The sequence below is a fragment of the Aotus nancymaae genome, unplaced genomic scaffold, assembly GCF_030222135.1.
Source record: "Aotus nancymaae isolate 86718 unplaced genomic scaffold, 86718_ANA_hifiasm-v0.15.2.pri h1tg000072l, whole genome shotgun sequence".
Lineage (NCBI taxonomy): Eukaryota > Metazoa > Chordata > Mammalia > Primates > Aotidae > Aotus > Aotus nancymaae.
Window position 1 is genome coordinate 12,674,345 of NW_026988487.1, and position 25,450 is coordinate 12,699,794.

The 25,450-nt window shown below is 52.4% G+C and overlaps 1 protein-coding gene across 16 annotated transcripts in view; it reads right to left on the reverse strand.

The window, feature by feature from the left end:
- The window catches only part of MINK1 (misshapen like kinase 1), a 62,459-nt gene that overhangs the window by 1,368 nt on the left and 35,641 nt on the right, over positions 1–25,450 (reverse strand). For 2 of the 16 annotated variants that reach the window (XM_012460585.3, XM_021672745.2), the window contains exons 2-29: positions 16,742–16,807; positions 14,471–14,527; positions 14,253–14,378; positions 11,726–11,836; positions 11,205–11,295; positions 10,653–10,783; positions 10,310–10,364; positions 10,077–10,155; positions 9,660–9,835; positions 9,114–9,183; positions 8,505–8,715; positions 6,772–6,885; positions 5,807–6,022; positions 5,419–5,592; positions 4,864–5,124; positions 4,352–4,437; positions 3,824–3,936; positions 3,501–3,589; positions 2,986–3,149; positions 2,525–2,630; positions 2,308–2,445; positions 1,996–2,104; positions 1,426–1,593; positions 1,176–1,319; positions 828–962; positions 533–633; positions 294–443; positions 50–209 (exon numbers count right to left, since the gene is read on the reverse strand). In XM_012460585.3, the coding sequence (XP_012316008.1) occupies positions 50–209; positions 294–443; positions 533–633; positions 828–962; positions 1,176–1,319; positions 1,426–1,593; positions 1,996–2,104; positions 2,308–2,445; positions 2,525–2,630; positions 2,986–3,149; positions 3,501–3,589; positions 3,824–3,936; positions 4,352–4,437; positions 4,864–5,124; positions 5,419–5,592; positions 5,807–6,022; positions 6,772–6,885; positions 8,505–8,715; positions 9,114–9,183; positions 9,660–9,835; positions 10,077–10,155; positions 10,310–10,364; positions 10,653–10,783; positions 11,205–11,295; positions 11,726–11,836; positions 14,253–14,378; positions 14,471–14,527; positions 16,742–16,807 (3,601 nt within the window). Of the gene's footprint in view, positions 1–49; positions 210–293; positions 444–532; positions 634–827; positions 963–1,175; positions 1,320–1,425; positions 1,594–1,995; positions 2,105–2,307; positions 2,446–2,524; positions 2,631–2,985; positions 3,150–3,273; positions 3,298–3,500; positions 3,590–3,823; positions 3,937–4,079; positions 4,191–4,351; positions 4,438–4,863; positions 5,125–5,418; positions 5,593–5,806; positions 6,023–6,230; positions 6,318–6,771; positions 6,886–8,504; positions 8,716–9,113; positions 9,184–9,659; positions 9,836–10,076; positions 10,156–10,309; positions 10,365–10,652; positions 10,784–11,204; positions 11,296–11,725; positions 11,837–14,252; positions 14,397–14,470; positions 14,528–16,741; positions 16,808–25,450 lie in introns of those variants that run through there. The other 14 variants (XM_012460574.3, XM_021672732.2, XM_021672735.2 and 11 more) reach the window with 14 other exon arrangements.

A 25,450-nucleotide genomic window follows, 5' to 3' on the forward strand; every position in this document is an offset into this window, starting at 1 on the left:
AGCAGGGACCACTCCAGGGGCATGTGGCTCAGGGGCAGGGCTCACTCACCCACAGAGGTGGGCATCTCTCCCCACTGCAGCACCACATCCTTGATGATCCGCCCGTATGTGTTGACGTAGACACCCTCGTCCTCGTAGCACAGCAGCATCTCCATGCCGTCGGTGTTGGGGAGGAAGATGATGGCATGGGGTGTGATCTGACTCTGGATCTGGGGAGGAGGAGGTGGGCTGGAGTCTCATGGCTGGCGCCTGGACTGGGCCATCCCACTCCCTAGCAGCCCCGCCAAGCTCACATGCACAGGGATGTAGATGTCATAGCTGTTCCCCGAGTCGACATCCACGGCATGGAAGCCAGCACTGGAGCCGTAGATGACCTTGAGCCGCTGCCCCTCCTCCACTGTCAGGTCGACCAGCAGAGGGCGGTGAGGGAGGTCGGCAAAGGACTGCGGGCAATCGGAGGAGAGGAGGGCTCAGGGGCACAGGGAGAGGCACTGGGACTGGGGATGGGGTTGGGGGCTGAGGCTGGGATTACCTTGAAGGCCATGAATTTGTGGTAGGGTTTAGGGGCCCAGGCATACACCTCCACGGAGCTCTTGAGGGCGATGACCAGGAACTTAATCCGCTCATATTTCACTGGGGGCAGGAGAAAAAAAGAGATGCTAAGACTTCTCTTCTTGGGCCTGGGGCACCTCCCTGTGTCTGTCACTAGATTGCCCCACCCAGGCCCCAAGTCCCTGGCTGCCAGGTTTTCTCAGCCATTTGACCCAGGCCCATTTCTCTATCTTTATGACAAGTGTTCGCTGGCCACTCTGTTGTGGCATCCTCACCAACACGGTAGTGGCCGCAGCCCTCCATGTCCCCCACAGTGGTCCAGCCCTGCTTCTTCTCCACTTCTGGGTCGTTGTGCAGAATCTTGTTCCGGAGCCAGGACAGGTAATACACCCGCAGTTTGTTCCTTTTCCCTGAGGGACGGACGGACATACACACATCCCCATTCTCAGCTGAGGCCCGGCTGCCACCGCCCCACCCTCCTCTGTCTGCATACCACAAGGGGTGAGGAAGTGTGGCCCCACCTTCCAGCACCTGGACCAAGGCTGCCCTCCTCCCAGGCAGAAGAAGGTGACAGTGCCAAGGAGCTCAGCCCCTCCTCCCTCCCCCACTGGCCAGCCCTGTACCTGAGATGGTGATGAGCAGGTTGAGCCCCTCCAGCACATCCATTTGCTGGAAGCGTCGCCGCCCAATGAGTCCGTACACCTTGCCCTGTCCGCTTCGGTCCAGCAACATCAGCCCATTCTCCGTGCCCACCAGCAGGTTGACCCCTGCAATAGGAGCCCTTGGCAGGTCAGAGGCTTGGCCAGGCCCTCATCTAACCAGGAGCATGGAAGCCACGCCAGACCCCTCTTAGCTACCCTTGGCCTGGCTTACCCCAAAGGGCTGCACAGAGAATCTCGGAGTTGAATCGCTTCTTGTACTTCCGGATCTCAGGGGTCTCACTGTGGGCCCGGGTGTTGGTGGGATTCACGTTGACCACAGAACCCTTCCTCACGTCGTACTGCAGCTGGTCAAGCCGAGTGCCCTCTCCACCCACTAGGGCTGCCAGAAGGAGGAGGCGGAAGGAGGAGCTGCAGCTTCTCACCCTAGCTCTTTTTCCCTCCATCCCCTCTATCAGGTCTTGGCACCTCGTAATACGCATAAAAGAGAGAGAATGGGAAGATGGGGAGGTGCATAGGAGGGGGGGATAGAGCATGGGCCTTGGAGTCAAAAGCCCTGTCTCAGGTCCCAGTTCTATCCCTCATTAACTTTGAGCCTTTGCCCAGGTCCCTTGGCTATTCTAGGCATTTCCTCTCCTGTGGAGGGGTCACAAAAGCCTTTCCTTGCCTCTGTGTCTGGGCAGGAGCTAGGGCTCAAGGGAGAGGTCCTGTGCCTATGCTTTATGAGGCTGTGTCTCAAGACCACCTCTGCTCCCCCCACGTGGCCCCTGGACCCCATTCTCACCTGTGACGGGGATGGTGTCCCCACTGCCTCCAGGCTGGTAGATCCCAAGATCCACAAACATTGTGAATGAGCTCTTGCCAGGTGCCTTTACCAGCCCACGAGACTGGTACTGTGGTGGGGGGGGCAGCAGTCAGGCAAACAAGTGAAGTCCAGCTTTGGCCCTGCCCCTGCTGCTGTTCCCAGGCCCCAGCTCCCCAACTGGCACCCCGGCTGGCCAGTTCCCAGTGCTCCACCCCATCCTCCCCGAGACCCGGATCTCCTGCCCACCACCAGGGGTCTTCTCTCCGACGGACCTGCTTCAAGCCCACTTACATCAGTGCTCCCATCCTTCGAGGGTGGGCTTTGGCCTTTGCTGTTCTCGGTGGGGGAGTGGCTGGGCTGGACCACATCAGGCAGGTTTGTGTACCCGTTGCTGTCAGCATGCAGGAGGCTCCGCTCCTCTTCAGGGGTCTACAGGACAGAGAGCAGGGTTGGCACGGGGCTGAGGATGACACACAGGTACAGGGCAGGGGAGCGGAGGCTCACTCACACGCTGGACCACCATGGTGCCACCCCCGTACGGGGGCTGGGTCCCGGTGATCTCCTCGACGTCGTGGACCACCATGGTGCTGATGCTGTCTGTATCCCCATCGCTGCTGTGAGAAAAGAAGGTGGGGCTTCTCTAGGTCCTGCCCACCATGGAAGTGCCAAAGGCAGCAGATGGCAGCCAGAGCCCAGGCTTTTTCTCTATTCAAAACAGCCTGCTCCACTGTGAGGTGCTTCCCTGCAGGGCACGCAGGGCAGGCTAGCACAGGGGCAGATAGGCACCTGAAGAGGCCACCCCACAACACACATGACAGTGGGAGAGAGAAGGAACCTGCACCCTCAGCCCACTCTCTAGAAAAGGGAGTCACTCTCCCTCAGACGTGCCCCAAAGTCCCACCTCTCCCTGCACCACTTCCCGCCCTCCCTGTGGCTTGGAGCAGGAGGGCCCCATGTCTGATGCCGTACCGGCCCCCAGGGGTGTCTCTGCTCCCCTCTGATGGCTCGCCTTCGCCCTCCTCCTCATCCTCCTCGCTGCTCTCCACCTCCTCGCTGGATGATGAGTAGTCCATGGCTTTCTTGGGAGGCCGAGGGGCCTCGTCCAGGGTCCGTTCTTTCAGCAACACAAAGTCCTGCAGGGAGGAGCCACATGAGGGGCAGGGAGAAGGTGGGCCTGGGTGGAGGTAGACAAAGGGTGCTAGGAGACCCTTGCAGGGCCATAGGAGGGGCTCCCACAAGCAGGCCCATCTCACTAACCTCACCAATCGCTCGCTTATAGCTCTGGGAGGGGCCACAAGGGAAGAAGGGCAGCCAGGAGAAAGGTTAGGAGAGAGGTTAGAAAAGGTTAGTACCGTGAGAAGCACCAGGCCCTCCATCCCCACAGCCCTTCTCAGTAGGTCAGTGGAGACGCCACCCCTGACGCCATCCTGCTGCTAAGCCCCAAAGCGGGATGAGGCAGGCCATGCCTGCACCAGGTGACTCACTGCGGGTCGGCCTGGCCGAGAGCGGTGGTCATCAGGCTTGGCTTTATTCCCAGGGGAGAGCACTGGGGAGCTGTCCAGTTTGGAGGAGGCTGGACACAGCAGGGTGGAAGAAGAAAGGTCATGAATACCTGGACAAGGGATGGCCTCAAGCCCACACCTGGGCTAACCCCTCGGCCCTGAGCCCCAGAACTCAGCCCCAAGTTCCATACCCACCCAGGTCCTCCCTGTCCCTGTGGGTGTCCCAGTCCAAAGCCACCACAGGCAGAGTCCATCCTGATAAGACTCCAGGCCCAGGGCAGGCTGCCTGGCCCTGGCTAACGTACCTCCCACACGGTTCCGCTCCAGTGAGCCAGCCTGGGGGAGGTGCCCGTGAGAGGCTGGGAGGACGCTGTCTGAGCGTTCCCAGCCAGGGTCGCTCCTCCTGAGGTCAGGGTTACTGTTGGGGGAGCAGAGTCAGGGTCAGGGAGGCAGGGTGCTCCCCTCTCTGGGGTGCTGAGCTGCACTGCAGAGGGAGCCATCACCAGGGTAGCAGGTGGCAGAAGTGAGAGGTGGGAGTGAGTCGGGGGACAACTCCATTACCTAGAGGCGTTGGGCGGGCCAGGGGGCTGAGCAGGGGGCCCTGGAGGCTTGGGGGTGCCCCGCTCTGCCCGCCTTTGCAGATAGATTTGCCAGGCGGAGTTGCTGCGAGGTCTGTGAAGGGAGCACAGGGGCGACGAGGGGGCGGAGGGGGCTGAGGTGATGGGGCTGGGGCTTGCCCACCCCTAGGCGGTTAGGCTGGTAAAGTCCCTGTGCCCCCTACTCCCTAGGCTGCCCTCAGATCTCACCCAGGCGCTGCCTTACCCAGGCATTACCTGGCACGGACTGCCTGGGCTGGCCGGGAGCCTCCAGCCCCACTGGTGTTAAGGGCAGTGGCGATAGATGAGGTCCTCTGAGGCACCTGTGGAGAGAAGGCCGAGTGCTGCGAGCTGGCGCTGCAACGGGCACTTCAGACATTCAAGCCTCACCTCTGGAAGGTGTGCTTCCCCGCTCTTATGGGTGAGAAAACTGACGCTCAGGGACGCTAACGAGTACATCCAAGGTGATGAAGCTGGGAGATGGTGGAGCTGCGGTTCTGACTTGGAATCATCTGCTCCTTAGTGCTTCCTACACACCCCAGGTGTTTCTCTATTCCCACACTCCCCACAGGGATCGATGCCACACAGCCACGTGCCTCCTCTGTTGCGTGGCTGACTCCCGCAGGGTGGCGCCTAAGCGTCCTCTCCCTCCCCACCCTGTACTCCTCCTCTGTGTGGCCTACCCCACTCCCCTCCTCCTTTCCTGACCAGTCCTCTGCTTTGCCCTGGTCCCACAGGGCTGTCCTTACCTTGGGTGGGGTCTCATTATCTGGGCGGACCCAGGCTGGGGGGTTCGGGCTGGGGCCAGGTCCTTCAGAGGTGGGGTCTGAATTCTGGCGGATGACAGCTCCTCGGGCACTGGGTGTGGCAGTGGGTGCGGGGATGGCAGGGTCGGGGTCATGGGAGGCTGGGAAGGCAGCCAGGTTTCGGGTGGGCTGGTCCTGCAGGGACTGGGATCGGGGTACAGGTGCTGCATATGGCTTCAGTGGGACCCGGTGTGCCACCAGGCTCTGCAGGGAGAGACCAGGGAGGGTGGGCTGCCTGCTCCAGGGCACGTCCCCACCTGCAAATTGGAGTCTAGGTGGGAAGGGACTTTAGTTATCCCTTCCTCCATTGAAGGACAGGGGGTTCCTAGAGCCTGAGGACAGCTACGTCAGGACAAACACAGGCAGCAAGAAGCAAGTAAGTGTCTCTGCCCACACATCCTGTGCTCTGTAGTCCTGGCTCAGAGTTGAGCGGGTGTGGGTACCTGTGCTCTGAGCACAGCTCCCTGTGTCTGCGTTAAGACAGGCGCGGAGACTCACCTTGTGTGGTCCCTCCTGGGGCTCCACTGGCCTCTGCATAGGAGGAGTCTGGGAAAGGGGTCCTGGGGGTCCCGGGGAGGCCTGGGGGATCGGGGGCTCAGGCCCTGTGCTGCTTGGCTTGCTCTTGGCCAAGGGAGAGTTCTGCTGCTTGTTCATCCTCGTTCTTTCTTCTACCTGTGATGTGAAGGGATGTCAAGCAGGCCAGCTCTTGCCTCCCTGTTCTGAAAATGTAGGGTCCCACCTGCCCTAACCACTCCCACCCCATGCTCTGTGCTGTGTGCTCTTTTCCCTTGCTCGGTGCCTGCTACTGTAAACAACCACTTCTTGTGGCTCTCCAGGCCTCAGGCGGTGGGCCTGCAGTCTCAGGAGGCAAAGAGGCAGTGAGTACCTCTCGGGCCCAGGCTGGTTTGTCAGTGGGATTCATGGCCCGACCATATTGGTACAGGGGCTTCCTGTCCCCGGGCAGGATCTGCTGCTGCTGTTTCTGAAGCTGCTGCTGCTGCTGCTGCTGCTGCAGGGATTTGAGGTAGGCATGCTCCTGCTGCAGCTGCCTCTGCAGACGCTCTGACTGCCGCTGCTCCTCAAGCTGCTTCCTCTTGTATTCCTGGGCCCAAGGGTAGGGAGAGAGGGCTCAGGAGGGTGTGGCCCTGGGAGTTAGAGCAGGCATGCCCTCTCTTTTCTCCAACTGCCTAGAGAGGAGATGTTTTCCCTTGATGTCTTGGGTGAATCCCTTCCCTTGAAGTGTTCCCATCCCGTTCCAGCAAAGAAGCTCTGAAAAGCATCTTCCCAGAGGACGCTGAGGGACCCGTTACCAGCAGCAGGGCCTGTTCCTGGAGCAGCTGTTGCTGAAGGATCTCGAGCTGTCGCTGCTCCTCCTCTAGCCTGTGACGAATATATTCCTGGGGGGCGGGGCGTGGGGTGGGGGGCAGAGGGCAGGGAAGGAGGAAGAGGCAGAGGAGGGCAGCAGCAGCCAGTTGGAGGAAGAGGAAGGAACGGGGGGAGGATGAGGAGGTGCAGGGGAAGAGTAAGAGAGAGGTAGGGGAGGGGATGGGATGAGCCCCAAGGGGGCCATGCGGCACAGATGGGGAAGAAGAGGGCACAGGGAATGAGGGGGGATGAGGGAAGGGCCGGGAAGAGTCAGGGTTGGGGTAAAGAGATGGGAATGAGGCACGGAGACAGGAGGAGGGAGGGGGCCAGGGTTGGGGTTGAAGGGTGGGAGAAAACAGAGAGAAAGAGTGAAGCTAGAAAAGATAGGAGGAATCTGGGGGTGGGGGAGAGAAGGGGAAGGGCACGGGGAGCAGGGGCGGCAGGCAGCAGGAGCGGGAGGGCAAGGGTGCGAGTGCGGCGCTGTACCTGCTCGCGCTCCGCCTGCCGCCGCTCCTCCTCCCGCCGCAGAACCTGCATGTCCTCTAGCCGCCGCTGCTCCTTCTCCTGCAGCTTCCGCTGCTCCCGCTCCCGCCGCTGTTGCTGTGGGGAGAGCGAGGTGGGCTTAAGGACCATACCGCACACCGAGGCAGCACTGCCTCTCCATGGACAAGGACGGGAGCTCTTCTTGCTCACCAGGGTGGGTGGTGAGAGAGACCGGTTGTTTCTGCAAATATACCCAAAGGCCCACAGGGCTGGGCTCGGGAAACAGCCGGTAGCTGTGATGGGAGAGGCTGTGAAACTCATGCTACCTGTGGAGTGGGCTTAGCTGGACAACACCTTCCTCTACCCACATCCCCACCAAACAACAAACAAAACCGGGAGTCAAAACAAGCCTCCCCAATACTCCTAGCCTAAAATCCACCTTTGCCTGGAAGTTCAGAGAGTGGGTCGTAATGATAGCCTTTGGCCACAAGAGGGCACCAGATGCCCGTGCACAAAAAGCACAGAAATGAGGGACCTGGCCCACTCCTTGACAAGTGCGGATGCCCAGGGGGTACTGTACTTTCATTTCTGATCACAAAGTCTACCAACAACAACAACAACAACAAAAGCATAAGCCCTAAGGGGCCCTCACACTTGAGCGAACGTTTGCCTATTTATGCAATGAAGTTGCTGGCCTTCTTGTCCCCCAGGCTGGAGTGTAATGGCACGATCTTAGCTCACTGCAACCTCTGCCTCCCAAGATCAAGCGATTCTCCTGCCTTAGCCTCCCAAGTAGCTGGCATTACAGGCACCTGCCACCACACCCAGCTAATTTTTGTATATATATATATATTTTTTGAGACAGAGTTTCACTCTTGTTACCCAGGCTGGAGTGCAATGGCGCGATCTCAGCTCACCGCAACCTCCACCTCCTGGGTTCAGGCAATTCTCCTGCCTCAGCCTCCTGAGTAGCTGGGATTACAGGCACGCGCACCATGCCCAGCTAATTTTTTTTGTATTTTTAATAGAGATGGGGTTTCACCATGTTGGCCAGGCTGGTATCAAACTCCTGACCTCAGGTGATCTGCCCACCTCAGCCTCCCAAAGTGCTGGGATTATAGGCGTGAGCCACTGCGCCTGGCCTATATTTTAAAAACTGCAGAAGGCTCTTTTGTAGCAGGTTTTTTTTTGCAAATTATCTTTTGCTCAACAATGAGAGGGCCTTCTTTGGGGGTAGCAGGTAGACAGTGTGGAAACTGTGGGTTATTGCCTACTATTTAGACACATTTTTTTGTTAATTCTAGCTCATCATGAACTTTGAAATCATGTAATTTTTTCAACAGAAATGCCATTCATTTAAGGCATTAAGGCATTTTGAAACCTGTTCTCCCTGAGGCCCTAATGGACCCCGGGGCAGGTCAGCAGGAGGCCATGCCAGGCCTGGGCCGGGTTTTTCTTAAAAAGCCCACCTCGGCCAGGCGCGGTGGCTCACACCTGTAATCCCAGCACTTTGGGAGGCCGAGGCGGGTGGATCACGAGGTCATGAGATCAAGACCATCCTGGTCAACATGGTGAAACCCCGTCTCTACTAAAAATACAAAAAAATTAGCTGGGCATGGTGGCGTGTGCCTGTAGCCCCAGCTACTCAGGAGGCTGAGGCAGGAGAATTGCCTGAACCCAGGAGGCGGAGGTTGCGGTGAGCCGAGAAAAAAAAAAGAAAGAAAAACAAAGCCCACCTCCTCGACACGGCGCCGCTCCTCCTTCTGCTCCTCTATGCGCCGCTGCCGTTGGTGCAGCAGGTGTTTGATGTGTGCCTCGGGGTCTCGCTGTTGCTGCTGCTGCAGCTGCTGCTGCTGTTTTAAAGCCTCCGAGTTGCTCTTATTTTCCTGCTGGAGCCGGAGAAATTCCCGACGTAGAGTCGACTCCCCAGGCACGTTCATGATGGAGCTGGGCAGGGGTGGTACAAAGCAGCACTGGGGTCAGAACCCTGCTCGTTCCCACTCTCAACCCCATGGACCTGCCTGAGTGGGTGCTTTAACTGGATCAAAGCCTCTGCCTCTGTCCACTTCCAGGTGGCCAGGAGATTTACCGTCCCCTTCTGCACGTCTTCAGCCCTGTCCTCTTTTACTATGACTGCTGCACCCCACCTTCACCCCTGAATTGCTCTCTTCCCAGCTCTTGCTCAGTCATTTGTTCCATTTCTTAGCACTTGGAAATTTGGTTTCTATGAGTCTCTACCTCTCTGGTGCCCACCAGCCCCAGGCTGAGAGTCCCCAAAGCCAAGCATCACTGTAGTGCCCCCACTCAGCAATGACCCCCCTTCCCTCTCCGCCTGCCAGGCCCACCTTGGCTCTCCTTCCTCTCCATGGCTGTCGTCTTCCTCCTCACTGCCGCTGTACTCATATTCTGTCTCCTCTGCAGGGGGAGATCACCGCTGTTAACTCACCCAGTTCCGCAGACCCTGCTGTGGGCTAGGGAAACTTCAGGTGGGGATAACCATAAGGTCTGTCTCAGTGGGCAAGCATGAGGGGCCCCACCCACTTCCTTGGAGCAATGGGGGACTCAGATGTGGGCCTGGATGGGGACTGGGCCTGGGTCCCAGGGCAGCTGAGGTGTAGCAGAGCCTGTGCTTGTGCTCACACACGCATGTGCTCAGGGTGTTTTTGTAAGGATGTGAAAGGCCAGTCCTCCTTTGAAAGGCTGACTCAGATTGTGTGAGAAAGGAGGGAAAACCCCTCTGGGGTTGAAAGTTTGAGAAAGATCTCCTTGGATAGGGAGAGTTGCAGCCAAGGAGGGGAGCAGGAAGGGGAGACAGGAGGGGGAAGGGCTGGTAGAGAGGAGCCATGCTGTAGTGTCCCCGAGGACCTGCGACCTCCAGCCTGCCCACTGACCTTTCTCACCCCGCTTCTTCCGGGATCGGTCAATGTGGTCCTTAAGCTGGATGCGGACCTGCCGCTCCGTGGGCTGGTCCCGGATGAAGGGAAACTTCAGTAGCTGCTCCGTTGGGGGACGGCTCAGGTAAGTCTTGATGAGACATGTGTCAATGAAGTCAATGAACTTCTTAGACCTGGAAACAGTGGTGGCTCACACTGGGAAGGTCCCCTCAAAAGGGATGGGTGCAGGAGGAAGAGGCGGATCACTCATCCACAAGCCACCATGATGTGCCTCCTGTCTTCCAACACCAGTCACCGCCCTCTGCCCCCCAAAATCTCTTCTCTGGTGAAATCCAAGGCTGAGCACAGAGGGCATGAAGGTGGGGATGGCCTTGTCCAGGGACCTTCCTTCCCAGAGACCACACTCACACCTACCACTTCTTGGACTTGAGCCTGGGTGGTGGGTTCCGAGGAATGAGGAAGAGGGCTCGCATGGGGTGCATGTCACACAGAGCTGGACACAGAAGAGACGCCCTCAGTCCCTTTCACTGCACTGGGAGCTACAGGACCCTTCCTCGGCAGGGTCCCATGACCCACCTCCTCCCTACAGCCATTCTCTGGGCTCTTCCTTTCCCTCCCCTCCTACTCCCGGCAGACTCAGCACTTACGGGGGGCTCCCTCTGCCATCTCAATGGCTGTGATTCCTAGAGACCAAATGTCACTCTGTAGATGGGAGAGAAGGAACAAGTGAATATTCCCGACAACTCTCCCCGCAACCTCTCTTCATCTACCATGCCAGCCTCTGTAGGACCCTTCCTGGGCCACACCCCTTCCTGCCCTCCCACCCATCCCATCTCCCCACCCACACTTGCCTTGCCATAAGATGCTCCCCAGCCCCTCACTGCTAACATCGTCAGACCTTCCTTTTTCCCCAGCCTGCGCAGAACCCATGGTCTCCATATTGCTTCCTGCCCTTGGCAGCCCCCATGCTCCCAACTTTCCACTGCATACCCTGTAATCGTAGGTGGCATCGGGATTCTCATCACAGGCGATGACCTCTGGGGCCATCCAATAGGGAGTCCCAATGAAAGTGTTCCGTCTGCCCACAGTACGGTCCAGCTGAGCACTCACCCCAAAATCCACTGTGAAGACGCAGAAGGAAGGGTCAGCAAGGGGAGTCACCTCTGCTCCCTTGCCTCACGTCCCTGAATACACGCACATGACTTGCCTTACATCCCAGCACCCTCCTCTATCCCACCAACATCCTTAAGAGCCTGATTCTATCTTCCTACATCTTAGAGAAAAACCCAGGTAAAAGGATCATGGGACAGCATACCAGGCAGGAGGGGTCATTTCCCCAGAGCAACCTGCTGAACACCTGGCCCATAATAGGTGACAGGTGAAGAGCTTCCTGAGGGATTTTCAGCAGGAGGCAGGGCATTCCAGGAGGAGATGGGGAAGGGAAGGGAGTTGGGCCTGAGCCACCAGAGGAGAAAAGGGGCCCCTCATTCTCTGTTCTGGAGGTGAAAGGGCCCCCGTCAGCCTCAGCAGGAGCCGGCGCACCTAGCTTGACCTCAGCATTCTCTGTCAGCAGCACATTCTGCCCCTTGATGTCTCGATGTATCACCTTGTGGGCATGGAGATGGGCCAGACCCTGGGATAGGAGAGCAGGGAAAATTAGCCATGGTGTTGGATGCGGTGTGAAATAGTAAGTGGGGAGTGAGTTGACAGGGAGCAATCAGTCTAGACAGGGCTGGGCTGAAGGAGCAGACCCTCTCCACCAGGAGCCCAAGCAGGCTGAGCTGTCCTGGAGAGCTTCCTCAGAGTGGTGGCTCCAGGTGAATTCCCTGAAGTTGCAGGTTTACAAGTGGAGAAGTGGCAGAGCTTGGAACAGAGGAGACTGTCTCCTCCAACAGCCTGACACTTCCCAAGGTTGGGGCCCTACCTCCACATCCAACCCCCATCAGGCTTGATGCTCCCTAAAGAGGGCAGTTATGTCCCCTCTCAAGCAGGGAGGATCTTTGCTCATGGAGAAGCTCCAGCCAGGACAGTAGAGAAGAAGGAAAGGGGGACCTTGAGCTCACCCTGAGAATCTCCCTGCAGATGTAGGCGATGCAGTCCTCCTTCAGGGCATTTCCTTTCGTGTTCTTTACCAGGTCAGTCACTGAACCAGCACCACAGAACTCCATCACCAGCTAGGATCCCAGGAAGGTACCGAAAGGAAAAGTATCAATCAGACAAGCCCCCCTCAACCCCCTACTAGATTCCTGGAGGAGGACCAAAGGCCTTGGAGCTAGAACTAGTATGAGCCGGAGAGCAAGGGCCACAGAAGCCTCACAAAGGCCACAGGACTTCCTGATGTCAAGAGAGAGTGGAAAATAGCTGGTTGTAGTGGCTCACGCCTGTAATCGCAGCACTTTGGGAGGCTGAGGCAGGCAGATCACCTGAGGTCAGGAGTTCAAGACCAGCCTGGCCAACATGGAGAAACCCCATCTCTACTAAAAATATAAAAATTAGCCAGGTGTGGTGGTGGGTGACTGTAATCCCAGCTACTTGGGAGGCTGAGGCAGGAGAATCACTTAAACCTGGGAGGTGGAGGTTGCAGTGAACCAAGATCGTGCCATTGCACTCCAGCCTGGGCAACAAGAGTGAAACTCCATCTCAAAAAAAAAAAAAAAAAAAAAAAAGAACTACTGCTTTGGATCAGAGGTCAGCAAACTATGGCCAGCCCAAGGCCTGCTTCTATATGATCAGGAAGTCAAGATTGGTTTTTAATTTTTTTTTTTTTATTTTTTTTTTAGACAGGGTCTTACTCTATTGCCCAGGCTGTAGTGTAATGGCACAATCTCAGCTCACTGCAACCTCTGTCTCCTGGGTTCAAGCAATTCTCCTGCCTCAGCCTCCCTAGTAGCTAGGATTACAGGTGCCTGCCATTGCACCTGGCTAATTTTTGTATTTTTGGTAGAGATGGGGTTTTGTCACGTTGGCCAGGCTGGACTCTAACTCCTGACTTCAGGGGATCCACCCACCTTGGCCTCCCAAAGTGCTAGGATTACAGGCTTGAGCCACTGCATCCGGCGTGGGTTTTACATTTTTAAATTGCTGCGGAAAAAGCAAAAAAGGGAATCATATTCTATTTGAGTACCTCAGTAAAGGTGTTTGGGGGTAGAGCCAAGCTCATTCGTTTACATACTGCTATTGCTGCTTTCATGGCACAACACAATTGAGCAGCTGTGACAGCAAATAGGACCCACAAAGCCTAAAATATTTACTATCTGGCCCTTCACAGAAAAAGTTTGCCAGTTCCTGACTTAGAAGCAAAAAAGAGGCTATGAATCAGTGATTGTCCAGGTCTGCAAGAGACGAAAAGAGTGTGTTGGGTCTACCTAGACAGCTGCAAGAGGGAACTTGGGAAGACCCTGAGAGAAACTCCTCCAGCACAGAGAGTAACAAGGCCAGGAGATGAGGAGAGCTCTGGGTCTGTACCGCCCAGGGACAGCAGCTGAAACCCAGAGGCAGAGCCATATGGGAAGATGGCACCAACCAGTCTTCCTGGGAATCAGCATGCTTATCCAAGTTTTCACTAAAAGTTACATCCAATGCATGGAAAAGGTTAGATGGTCATGTATATTTGCATATGCAATACAAGTAATTTGCATGTACCTACCCCTTGGAGAGCAGAGCACAGTGAGAGGAGGGGAGGACCGGTGCAGAAGGGGGCACCCGGCTACTAATGCCTCTAGTCTGCCACAATCTCCACCATCCACACCTGGCAGGTAGACCTACCCATTACCTTTCTCCCTTTCTTTGGGTTCATGAGTGTGTGTGTGTTCCCAAAAAGCCAAAGGGCCTTGGAGGCCAAGATCATGGTTCATGCTCATCTATACAGAGTATACAGAATTGCTTAATAAGTGCTTATTGTCTGAATGACTGCTGAGAGGGGAGACCTGGCGTTAGTGCCAAACTCCCAACAGCCATTGCCACACTCCCTGCTGAGCTCCATCTTCAGGGGCTGGGCTCAGTACCACAAAAGGTGAGGCTGGGGGAATCTGTCAGCACCAGTGCCCAGGCTAGGGAGGGGAGTGACTCTCAGCAACGTTCTGGGCCAGGCAGGAGGAATTTGGGGAAGGCCCCAAGCAACACAGCAGGCTATGGTTTAAATGGTCACCCAGAAGGGCTGGGCACACTGTAGCGTCTGGGGTGCTGGGAAAGGTCTGGGCCCTGTCATCTCTCACAAATATTTTGGTTCTGTTGCTTTCCCAGGAGCTGTGCTCAAAGGCAAGAAAACTGGTAGCCTCCCCACGGTCTCTCTAGCCTTTGCCAGGATTATATTTATTTATTAAGAGCCTATAACACAGTGTGAGATACTGGTTAGGGCAAGGGTTGGGGCAAATGCCAGGATCCATGCCACCAAAATATTCAAAGGATGAGATGCTGCAATTCATGGGGGCTGGAGTGCAGGGCTATCCGTGAGGCATGAGGCCTCTCTGGTTCCAGGGACGGGGAGCTGGCAAGGAGAGATGCAGGGCACTGATACTGAGTCTACTGAGTCCAAGTGAACAGCCTGGAGACAGGGAGTGCGGAGAGGGCAGGCAGGGGGGCACTTCTCACCCAGAGCTGGTCGTCGTTTCCTGGGGGGCTCTTCTTGATGAAGGCTCCATAGTAGGTGGCAATGTTGCGGTGGTGAGAGTATTTTTTCAGCATGTTGATCTCCTGTTTGATCTCTTCCTCTTCGTCCTAGGCAAATGGGAGGAACTGAGCCTTGAGATCTCCCCCCACACTCCCTTCCTGATGGTCTGACCCTCCCACTGCCCAGCCCCACTCCCTACCTCCGTGACATCCATGACCTTGATGGCAGCCAGCTGCCCAGTCTTGACATGCCGACCCTGAAGAACAGAAGGATCTGAGTCTATGCTCAGAAAGCAACCAAGAGGGCTTGACTCTGGGAGACACAGCCACATCTTTTGACTGTTTTCCATATTAAAAAGTGCCCCTCAGCCAGGTGTGGTGGCTCATGCCTGTAATCCCAGCCCTTTGGGAGGCTGAGGCAGGCAGATCACTTGAGACCAGGAGTTTGAGACCAGCCTGGCCAACATGGAGAATAGAGGAAGACTGTCTCAAAAAAAAAAAAAAAAAAAAAAAAAAGAAAAGAAAAGAAAAAGAAACAAAGTACCCCTCATTGTGGCTACACACAATGTGTATTGGCTGGTCATGGGAGTGGACAGAGGAGAGAGCTCCTGAGCCATCATGGCTAACAGAAAAACTACCTAGAATGGACTTCCAAGTTATAGGCTCAATAAAGGCAAAGGGTCTCCTCCCATAAAAAACTCAAGACAGATGAGTGAGAAACACTTATGTTCTGTTCTAGTCTCTCTGGCTTGGATTTTCTACAGTTTGAAAGTTAGAGCAAGGAGTAAAAGATACTTCTACATCCTAATGGAGGATGGACGGAGTAGGAGAAGGAGGCTAGGGAGGGAAGGGTTGGCCTCACCCTCTTCTAAGCAAGACAAAATGCTGAGGTGTTTCCTGATTCACCAACTCTGGACAGGAGGCCTCTCCCAGAATCAATTTCACCCACAAAGCCTTTTATTCTTGTTGATAGGGATAGAACAGAGCTGAGGAGCTGAGATTTTAGGGAACTCGGAGAAACAGAGGGGCCAGCTGACATGTGCTAATGCTCCCGTCACCAGTCCTTTTTTTGAGCCTAGTCCAGACTTTGGCTCCAAAAAAAAAAAAGAAAGAAACTTCCTTTTTTTTTTTTTTTTGAGCCAAAGTCTCACTCTGTCACACAGGCTGGTGTGGTCTTGGCTCTGCAACCTCTGCCTCCCATGTTCAAGTGGGAGTGGTTCACTGCCTCAGCCTCCCAAGTAGCTGGGAGTACAAGTGCGTGCCACCACACCCACCTAATTTTTTCTATTTTTACTAGAGACAGGGTTTCACTATGTTGGCTAGGCTGGTCTCAAACGCCTGACCTCGTGATCCACCTGCCTCGGCCTCCCAAAATGCTGAGCCACTGCATCCAGCCAAAACTTCCTCTTCTTGAGTGTGTCCCAGCCATTGCCCTCTTCCCCAGCCATCCTTCTGAAATTCCTAGCAGGAACATCTAAGCCTTGGAGAGGAAAGCCCAAAGGCTTCCTGGGGAAGAGCAGGGTGAGGAAACGTGGCCCCTTAGGGGGATGAACTGGCTTTGCCAGCCTATGGGTTATTTTTATCCTCAGCCATTCAAGACCCCAAGCCCAGAGAAGCAGGAACACACAGCACCACTATTCCCATGGCAACAACGAGGCAAGAGATTGGGGGTGGGGTGCCTGTTTCCCCAAAGCTTGCAAAAGAAAGAGCATAAGAGAAAGGCAGGTGGTCTCATGACACAAGAAACACAGGGCTAGAGATGCAGAAGAGACCTGTGACAATATCAAGCACTCTGTCTGGAGATGAAAAAGCAAGCCATGAGTCCCGGGGGGCCTCCAATCAGAGGCAGCAATCACCGTGAACATTCTCACTCCCTGCTGCAGCTGCTTCCCCCATCCAAGTGTGAGCAATGGTCAGGCCACACAAGAGGACTGGGCTGGCCAACCCAAAAGTTACCATCGGTGGCTAAGAACAGGCCACTTCTGTGGGGGACAGAGGCAGCTCGAAAGCAGAAAGCCTGAGCTCTGGCTCCAGCTCTGCAGTAGGCCAGCTGCGGGAGCACAGAGGGCACTCCCCTCTGCAGAAGGCCACCCATTAGGTCCCACTACCTCTAAGGCCTGGCCTCTTTGTGGTCCGGGGAGGGGCCAAACCCACACCTCTGGCCTTGGCTGTCTCTCTGAATCCCAAGGCCGCATGCCCCTCTGCCTGCTCTCCCTGCTGCAGGCTGCCCTGCCTGGCTGCTGGCCTGTTCTTGCCATGTCTGGGACTGGTTCTGCACTCAGGCAGAGAGAGGCAGCAACAGCGTGGCCTCCAAGGTGCTCTTTCCTTTACTTTTCCAGGGCCCCAGCCTCTGGCATCTCCTATAGCCCGCCTCAGACCTCCAGACCTGGAACCTACTTCCTCCACTCCTCCCAAGAGTGCCCTGCAGATGTGCAGATGTGGAGGTCACACTTCTACACCATGCATCTCACCTTGTACACCTGTCCGTAGGTTCCATTGCCGACCACCTCCACAAGCTCAAAGATCCCAGCAGGGTCCTAGGAGCAGGGGACAGGAGGGAGATAGAAGAATATTGTGTCAGGACTTCAGAAAAGGATTACAGAGCTAGAGGGGAGAAAAGTGGTATCCAGTCAAGATATGAGAGTGAACACTAGCGTATCAGGAAGGTCGTGCAGCGGGAACCCTGGTAGCTGGCTGCCCTTTTCCTGGATTGGTTCAGAGTGAATGTTCTATGGGAAAAGTTGGAAGAAGTGAGAGAACGTGGAAGTCAGAGTCCAGATGGCTTTTCAAAGACATGTTCCCAATTTCAAACTCACCGAGAAACTATCTGTATCCTCACCTGCAAAATGAGGGTGCCTGAGTACCTACCTACCTCTGGGGTTGGTACTCACATTTCAAGTGACAGAATGCCCATAAAATGCTTAAAATGCTTCTGGCACGAGTGTGTGCTCAATAAAAGTTAATGATCATTATTATCTTATTTCTTAAAAGCGGGGACGAGCAAAGCTAGCAGGGAGCAGGAATTTGAGGGCCACCATCCTTCTGTCCTTTCCTCTTCCCAGTCCTCAGGAGACTGAGGGCTTCCAGGCCAGGGTTTGAGACAATTAGGGGCAGAAGGGACCTGGAGGGAGGGAGAGAGCAGGTGATGTTGAGAAAGGGCCTCTGAGAAGGCAGAACTTTCAGTTCCTACTTTTCTGAGCCAAGAAGTGCCAGGAGGAGAGGGCCCGAAAGGCTCGAACAAAGCCTCTAAAGAGGCTCATCCTCCCACTGGGCCAAGGGCAGGCAGGCCTGGCCTCAGCAACACAGCTGTGTCAGGAAGCCACCCGCACCCTCCTAGCAGAACTTTTTTTTTGAGAGAGAGAAGTTGGGAGGTGCTGCTGCAAACTGAAGAGAGACATAGTCCAGTACTGTCCACACTCATGCAGCTCCTGCAGAATCATGGTTCTTTTTTTTGAGACCTGGTCTCACTCTGTCACCCAGGCTGGATAAAGTGGTACAATCATAGCTGACTGCAACCTCAGTCTCCTGGGCTCAAGCAATCCTCCTACCTCAGCCTCCTAAATAGCTGGGACCATAGGCATATACCACCACTCCTGGCTATTTTTTTTTTTAAGTAGAGACAGGGTCTCACTATATTGCCCAGGCTGTTCTCAAACTTCTGAGTTTCAGCAATCCTCATGCCTTGGCCTCCCAGTGTTGGGATTACAGGTGTGAGCCACTGCACCCGCCTCTGAACTGACAGTTCTGGTGTTTCACAGGGCAGGCCCCTCCCCACCACAGCTGGGACCGAGCAGAGGCAGAAAGTGAGGATGGAACTTAGGAATAAACTCTCCAGGCAACACATGGGCCTCTGTGCTGATAATCCTAAAAGCATATGATCTAAAACTTTCTCTTTGATTTTGAAAACTAATATAGGGCTTCCAGGAGAAAAAATAATAATCCCACAACCAAGCCAATAAAAGCTCTTCATCCACTGAAGTAATAAGCATATGAAAGACGACTTGGGCATGTTGAAGACCAGACAGATACGAGCCCAAGGCTTTTCAAGAATGTCCTCATTGTACAGTCTTCCTCCACTTTCCCAAAGAGGAGCTGGAGAGGAGAGGTCCCCCTGGCTCCCTGTATGTGCCCTATTAGAGCATGTAACACAAGGCATTGTGATTGTACATTTACTTGTCTAATTCACTGGAGAAAGGGATGGAGCCCTCCTTGCTCACCATATAATGTCTAGTACCTCGCTGAGGCCTGGCACACAACAGCCTGAGAAAACACCCCCAACCTGCTTGGGAGGAAGTCTTGACAGAGTTGAAGGGAGATTCCTTCTCTGTGCTCTGAAGGGGACTGGGCTGACCAGACCAAGAACTCTGTTGGTCTACATTCAATTTTTTGGCTTCAGCTAAAGTTACTTAAAAAAAAAAAAAAAAAAAAATTGGCTGGGAGAGGTGGCTCATGCCTGTAATCCCAGCACTTTGGAAGGCTAAGACAGGTGGATCACGAGGTCAGCAGATTCAGACCATCCTGGCTAACAAGGCAAAACCCCATCTCTACTAAAAATACAAAAAATTAGCTATGCGTGGTGGCAGGCAGTTGTAGTTCCAGGTACTCAGGAGGCTGAGCAGGAGAATCGCTTGAACCCAGGAGGCAGAGGTTGCAGTGAGCTGAGATCGCACCACTGCACTCCAGCCTGGGCGAAGACCAAGACTCCATCTAAAAAAAAAAAAAAAAGTCTTAATAAGTTTATTTATTTTTGAAACAGAGTTTTGCTCTTATTGCTCAAACTGGAGTGCAATAGCACGATCTTGGCTCACTGCAACCTCCGCCTCCTGGGTTGAAGCGATTCTCCTACCTCAGCCTCCCAAGTAGCTGGGATTACAGACATGTGCCACCATACCCAGCTAATTTTTAGTAGAGATAGGGTTTCACCATGTTGGTCAAGCTGATCTTGAACTCCTGACCTCAGGTGATCCACCCACTTTGGCCTCCCAAGGTGCTGGGATTACAGGTGTGAGCCACTGCACTCAGCCTAATATTTTTTTTTTTTATAATTAGATCTTGCACTGTTGCCCAGGCGGGAGTGCAGTGGCATAATCATAGCTCACTGCAGCCTTGAACTCCTGGGCGCAAGCAGTCCTCCCACCGCAGCCTCCTAACACATTAATATTATAGGCATGACCCACCATGCACAGCTAAAAAACATATTTAATAGGTGTAAAACAGTAGGATCCACAGGAAAGAGAGGCATTGTCACTGCAGTGCAGGGGGCTAACCAGAGGTCTGACCCAGAGAGCTGCAAGGAACCTGTAAAAAGTCATCTCATCCATCTTCAGTTCTAGATTAGAGGCTCAAAGACAGTAGAATTCCCTACAGAGCTGCCCAAGAGAAGCACTCATCCATTCTGGGGCCTCTGAACTCACTGCTGGGAAGTCCTTTCTTGAATCAAACTGTAGTTCTTTCTGAAATGGAGACAGGAATAAGGACTTATGGTCATGATTTTCTGAACACTCCTAATCGAAGAGGGAAAATAGTGTGGGTCTGTTAAAGCCATAATGATCTGCCACCATCAACTTAAATCACTACAAGTACATTTTAATTTTGTAACCTTGACTCCCAATCTGTCTCCTTCCCCTATGTTTGGGAGGCACTGAGGGATGAAGAATATTTGAGGTCAGACATACTGGGTTTAGATATTGACATTTAATGGGTTTCAAGTCAGTTTCCTGAAAACTCCTACTTGAAAGTGTGATTCAGAGAATCAAGCTGGGGTCCCGCATGTGGCACCCTGGTTGTGGTCTCACACCCTCTCCCCACCCAGATGCTTCAATAGCAGAACAGCTTTCCCACCACAATCCAGCCTCTGCCTAATCATCCTCCTCCTCCCTTTCCTATATCACAGCCACCCTGTCCTTTCTCCCTTCAAAATGTGCCTGGCTTGTCTCTTCCTCTCAGTTCCTGAAGCCACCACCTCACACCAATCCCTTATGTCCTCCCTCCCGGAACTCTTGCCTCCCCACGTCTTCCTTATGCTACCACTGATTTAACTCTGCTACAATGGCGCTTTCTTGATTTTATTCTTCTGCCCAGACCTGGGAGCAGGGCTCCCCACTGCTTAGAGAAGAGTCCCAACACCTCAGCCTGATATTTATCGATGCCGTTATTATCCAACCACTACATGTCTTCTGAATGAGTGCCTCCATTTGCCCCGCACTGGGCTAATCCCTAAGCAGGGAAAACCTGTAAAGCAATAGTATCTCATTTCATTCATCAATTACATATTTATTGAACACAAACAATGTAACAACTCCCGAATTAGACACAAAGGGGAGCTCACCAATAGATGAGAAATACAAAACCTTATAATTTTATAGATTGGCCATGTACTCGAATACAAAAATGTGGCAATCTGTGATTATATATCGTAACACCAGCTGAAAGCACAAAAGCCGCTGAGCTGCCGCCTGGTGTGGCGGAAAGAGCACAGGAGAGGGGCTTTCTAGTGAGAACTCTGGCATTTCTTGTATGTCTCTGTGCAAGTATTTCACTGTTTGAGACCTCATTTCTCTCCCACAAGTTAAGACGAGGTTGGATTGTGTAAAAAGTCCACTTTATGGTTGGGCGTGATGGCTTATGCCTGTAATCTCAGCACTTTGGGAGGCTGAGGAGGGTGGATCACCTGAGGTCAGGAGTTTGAGACCAGCCTGGCCAACACTGTGAAACCCCATCTCTACATAAATACAAAAACCAGCTGGGCATGGTGGTTCGCATCTGTAATCCCAGCTACTCAGGAGGCTGAGGCAGAAGAATTGCTTGAATTCAGAAGGCAAGGTTGCAGTGAGCTGAGATCACTGCACTCCAGCCTGGGTGAAACAGTGAGACTCCTTCTCTAAAAAAAAAAAAGAGAAAAAAGTAAAAAACGGTGGAGAAGACCATGCTGTGCTGTGGGACAGCAGTTTGGGTTTGAATGTTGGATTTTAGATGTTAAAGGATACATACATAGGAGTACGTTCCATTGAGCAGTTAGAAACAAGGATATGTGCCAGGCGCGGTGGCTCACACCTATAATCCCAGCACTTTGGTAGGCCGGGGTGGGTGGATCACGAGGTCAGGAGTTCAAGACCAGCCTGACCAATATGGTGAAACCCCGTTTCTAATAAAAATACAAAAAACTAGCCAGGTGTGGTGGCACGTGCCTGTAATCCCAGCTACTTGGGAGGCTGAGGCAGCAGAATCGCTTGAACCTGGGAAGCTCGGAGGTTGCAGTGAGCCAAGATCATGCCATTGCACTCCAGCCTGGGTTACAGAGCAAGACTCTGTCTCAAAAAAAAAAAAAAAAAGAGAAAAAGAAACAAGGATTTGTAAATAAAATTTATAGACATTTCAGAGTGTGACAGTTAGAGATAACAGACAATGTATCCAGGGAGAGTGTGGATGGCCGTGGGTAACACATGAGAGCAGCAGAACAGACACCAGAAGAGGAGATGGTCATGGGGGCTGTAGGAAGGACAGGGGAGTGATGGCTTTGAATGGTGTGGAGCAGCCTGAGGGCACTGAAAAAAATCCCACTGACCTCAGCACCTAGGAAACCATTGAGAACTGGGGTTGTGTGAGCAGAGGGCAGACAGCGAGGGCTGGAGGAGACAGGGGTGTGCTGAGGAAGTCAGGGCTATGGGGCAGCACCCTTTCTGGAGAAGTCTAACCTTGAAAGGAAGGGGGAAAATCAGATGACAGCTAGAGCCAGCAGCAGTCAGACAACAGGGTTTTCAAAATAGGGAAGATCGTTCATGATTATAGAGGGGAAGAACCCAAGAAGGGTGGATGTTTGAGGAATTGATTTTTTTTTCTTTTCTCTGTCACCCAGGCTGGAGTGCAGTGGTGTGATCTCGGCTCACTGCAACCTCATCACCCTCTGATTTTCCTGCCTCAGCCTCCCAAGTAGCTGGGACTACAGGCACATGCCACCATACCTGGCTAACTTTTTGTAGAGATGGGGTTTCACTGTGCTAGTCAGGATGGTCTTGATCTCCTGACCTTGTGATCCACTTGCCTCAGCCCCTCAAAGTGCTGGGATTACAGGTGTGAGCCACTGTGCCTGGACAAGTTATTTATTTTTTATTTTTAATAAAGATGGGGTTCCATGATGGCCAGGCTGGTCTTGAACTCCTGACCTCAGGTGATCCACCCACCTCGGCCTCCCAAAGTGCTAGGATTACAGGTGTGAGATACTGTGCCTGGCGAGTTGATTTTTCAGTAATGTGTATGTGTATATATGATTTTTTTTTTTTTTTTTGAGATGGAGTTTTGCTCTTATTGGCCAGGCTGGAGTGCAATGGCATGATCTTGGCTCACCACAACCTCTGCTTCCCGGGTTCAAGCGATTCTCCTGCCTCAGTACCCCAAGTAGCTGAGATTACAGGCCACCACGCCTGGCTAATTTTGTATTTTTAGTAGAGACAGGGTTTCTATGTTGGGCAGACTGGTCTCAAACTTCTGACCTCAGGTGATCCGCCCGCCTTGGCCTCCCAAAGTGTTAGTATTATAGGTGTGAGCCTATGATGTATATTTTTATTCCATAGTATGAAAACTGTTTCTTCCCTAACTACTGTAGCTCGCCACAAGCTATCCCACCCATGAATTTCAACTTTGATTTTATTTATTGATTTCATCCCTACCATGAGTGTATGTTTCTGAAGAATAGATATATTCTTTAAAATAATCTAAGAAGACAAGGGTATCTACTCTTGCCACTTCTACTCAACATTATTTTTACATGTGACATCCAAAGCACGAAGGAAAAAAAAAAAAAAAAAAAAAGGAAAACCTGATGTAACCAGGTTTAACCAGGGCAATTAGACAAGAAAATGATATAAAAGATATCTGGATTGGAAAGGAAGACCTTCTATCTCTATGTACAGATAACATTATCTTGTATATAGAAAATCCACTACAAATCTTTTCTTATTTTTATTTTTTGAAACAGAGTCTTGCTCTGTCACCCAGAATGGAGTGCAATGGTGTGATCTTGGCTCCCTGCAACCTCCGCCTCCCTGGTTCAAGTGATTCTCCCGCCTCAGCCTCCCGAGTAGCTGGGATTACAGGCACCCACCACCATGCCCAGCTAATTCTTGTATTTTTAGTAGAGATGGGGTTTCACCATGTTGGCCAGGCTGGTCTCGAACTCCTGACCTCAGGTTATCCACCTGCCTGGGCCTCCCAGAGTGCTGTGATTACAGCCATGAGCCACTGCACCTGGCCTATAAACCTATTAAAACCAGTGAGTTCAGTGAGTTTGAGAATACGACATCAATATTTTAAAAAATCAACTATATTTCTATACACTACAATGAATAATCCAAAATGGAATAAAACAATTCCATTTACAATAGCATCAAAAATAATAAGTTGGTTGGGCACAGTGGCTCACATCTGTAATCCCAGCACTTTGGGAGCTAAGGCAGGCGGATCACAAGGTCAGGAGTTCAACACCAGCCTGGCCAACATGGTGAAACCCTGTCTCTACTAAAAATACAAAAGATTAGCTGGGCATGGTAGTGGATGCCTGTAATCCCAGCTACTTGGGAGGCTGAGGCAGGAGAATTATGTGAACCCAGAAGGCAGAGGTTGCAATGAGCAGAGATCGCACCACTGCACTCTAGCCTGGGTGAGAGAGCAAGAGTCTATCTCGGAAAAAACAATAAGAAGTTTGCATTATTTCAACTTTTGTACACCAAAATCTACAAAGTGAAGTTGAAAGAAATTAAAGATCTATGTAAATGGAAAGCTATCCCATGTTCACAGATCAGAAGACTTAATACTGTTAAAGTCTACAGATTCAGACAGATGCAGTGGCTCACGCCTGTAATCCCAGCACTTTGGGAGATCAAGGCCAACAGATCAATTGAGGTCAGGAGTTTGAGACTAGCCTGACCATCATGGTGAAACCCTGTCTCTACCAAAAAATACAAAACTTAGCCAGGCATGGTGGTGTGTGCCTGTAGTCCCACCCACTCAGGAGGCTGAGGTGGGAGAATCACTTGAGCCTGGGAGGTGGACTGCAGAGAGCTGACACAGTGCTACTGCACTCCAGCCTGGGCAATAGAGCAAGACTGTCCTTAAAAAAAAAAAAAAAAAGTCTATAGATTCAGAACACTTCTATCATAATCTCAGCTGACTTTTTTGCAGAAATTGACAAGCCTATCCTAAAAATCATACGGAAATGCAAGGGACCCAGAAGAGACAAGCAATCTTGGAAATGAAGAACAAAGTTGGAGAACTCATATTTCCCAATTTGAAAACTTTTACAATGCTACAGTAACCAAGACAGTGTAATAATGGAATAATAATAGACATATGGATTAAAGAAACAGAATTAAGAATCCAAAAATAGGGCTGGGTACGGTAGCTCACACTTGTAACCTCAGCACTTTGGGAGGCCAAGGCCGGTGGATCACATGAACTCAGGAGTTCGAGACCAGCCTGGCCAACATGGTGAAACTTCATCTCTACTAAAAATAAAAAAAATTAGCCAGGCGTGGTGGTGGGCACCTGTAACCCCAACTACTCGGGAGGCTAAGGTGAGAGAATCGCTTGAACTAGGGAGGCAGAGGTTGAAGTGAGCCGAGATTGTGATATTGCGCTCCAGCCTGGGCAACAGAGAAAGACTCTGTCTGGAAAAAAAAAAAAAAAGAATTCAAAAATTATCTCTTAGATTTATGGTCAATTGATGTCAAGACCATTCAGTAGTCTTTTCAACAAATGGTGCTGGAACAACTGGATATTCACATGAAAAATAATGAAATTGTTTCCCTACTTTATATCATATACAAAAACTAACTCAAAATGAATTGTAGGCTTTAAAATGTAAGAGTTAACCCATAAATATGTTAAAAGAAAATACAGGAGTAAATCTTCATGACCTTGGATCAGATAACGGTTTCTTATATACGACATCCAAAGCACAAGAAGAAAAAAAAAAAGGAAAAAAAGGTAAATTGCACTTCATCAAAATTTAAAACTTTTTTGAGACAGAGTCTTGCTCTGTAGCTCAAGCTGGAATGCAGTGGCATGATCTTGGCTTACTGCAACCTCCGCCTCCTGGGTTCAAGCGATTCTCCTGCCTCAGCCTCCTCAGTAGCTGGGATTACAGGTATGCACCACCACACCTGACTGATTTTTCTATTTTTAGT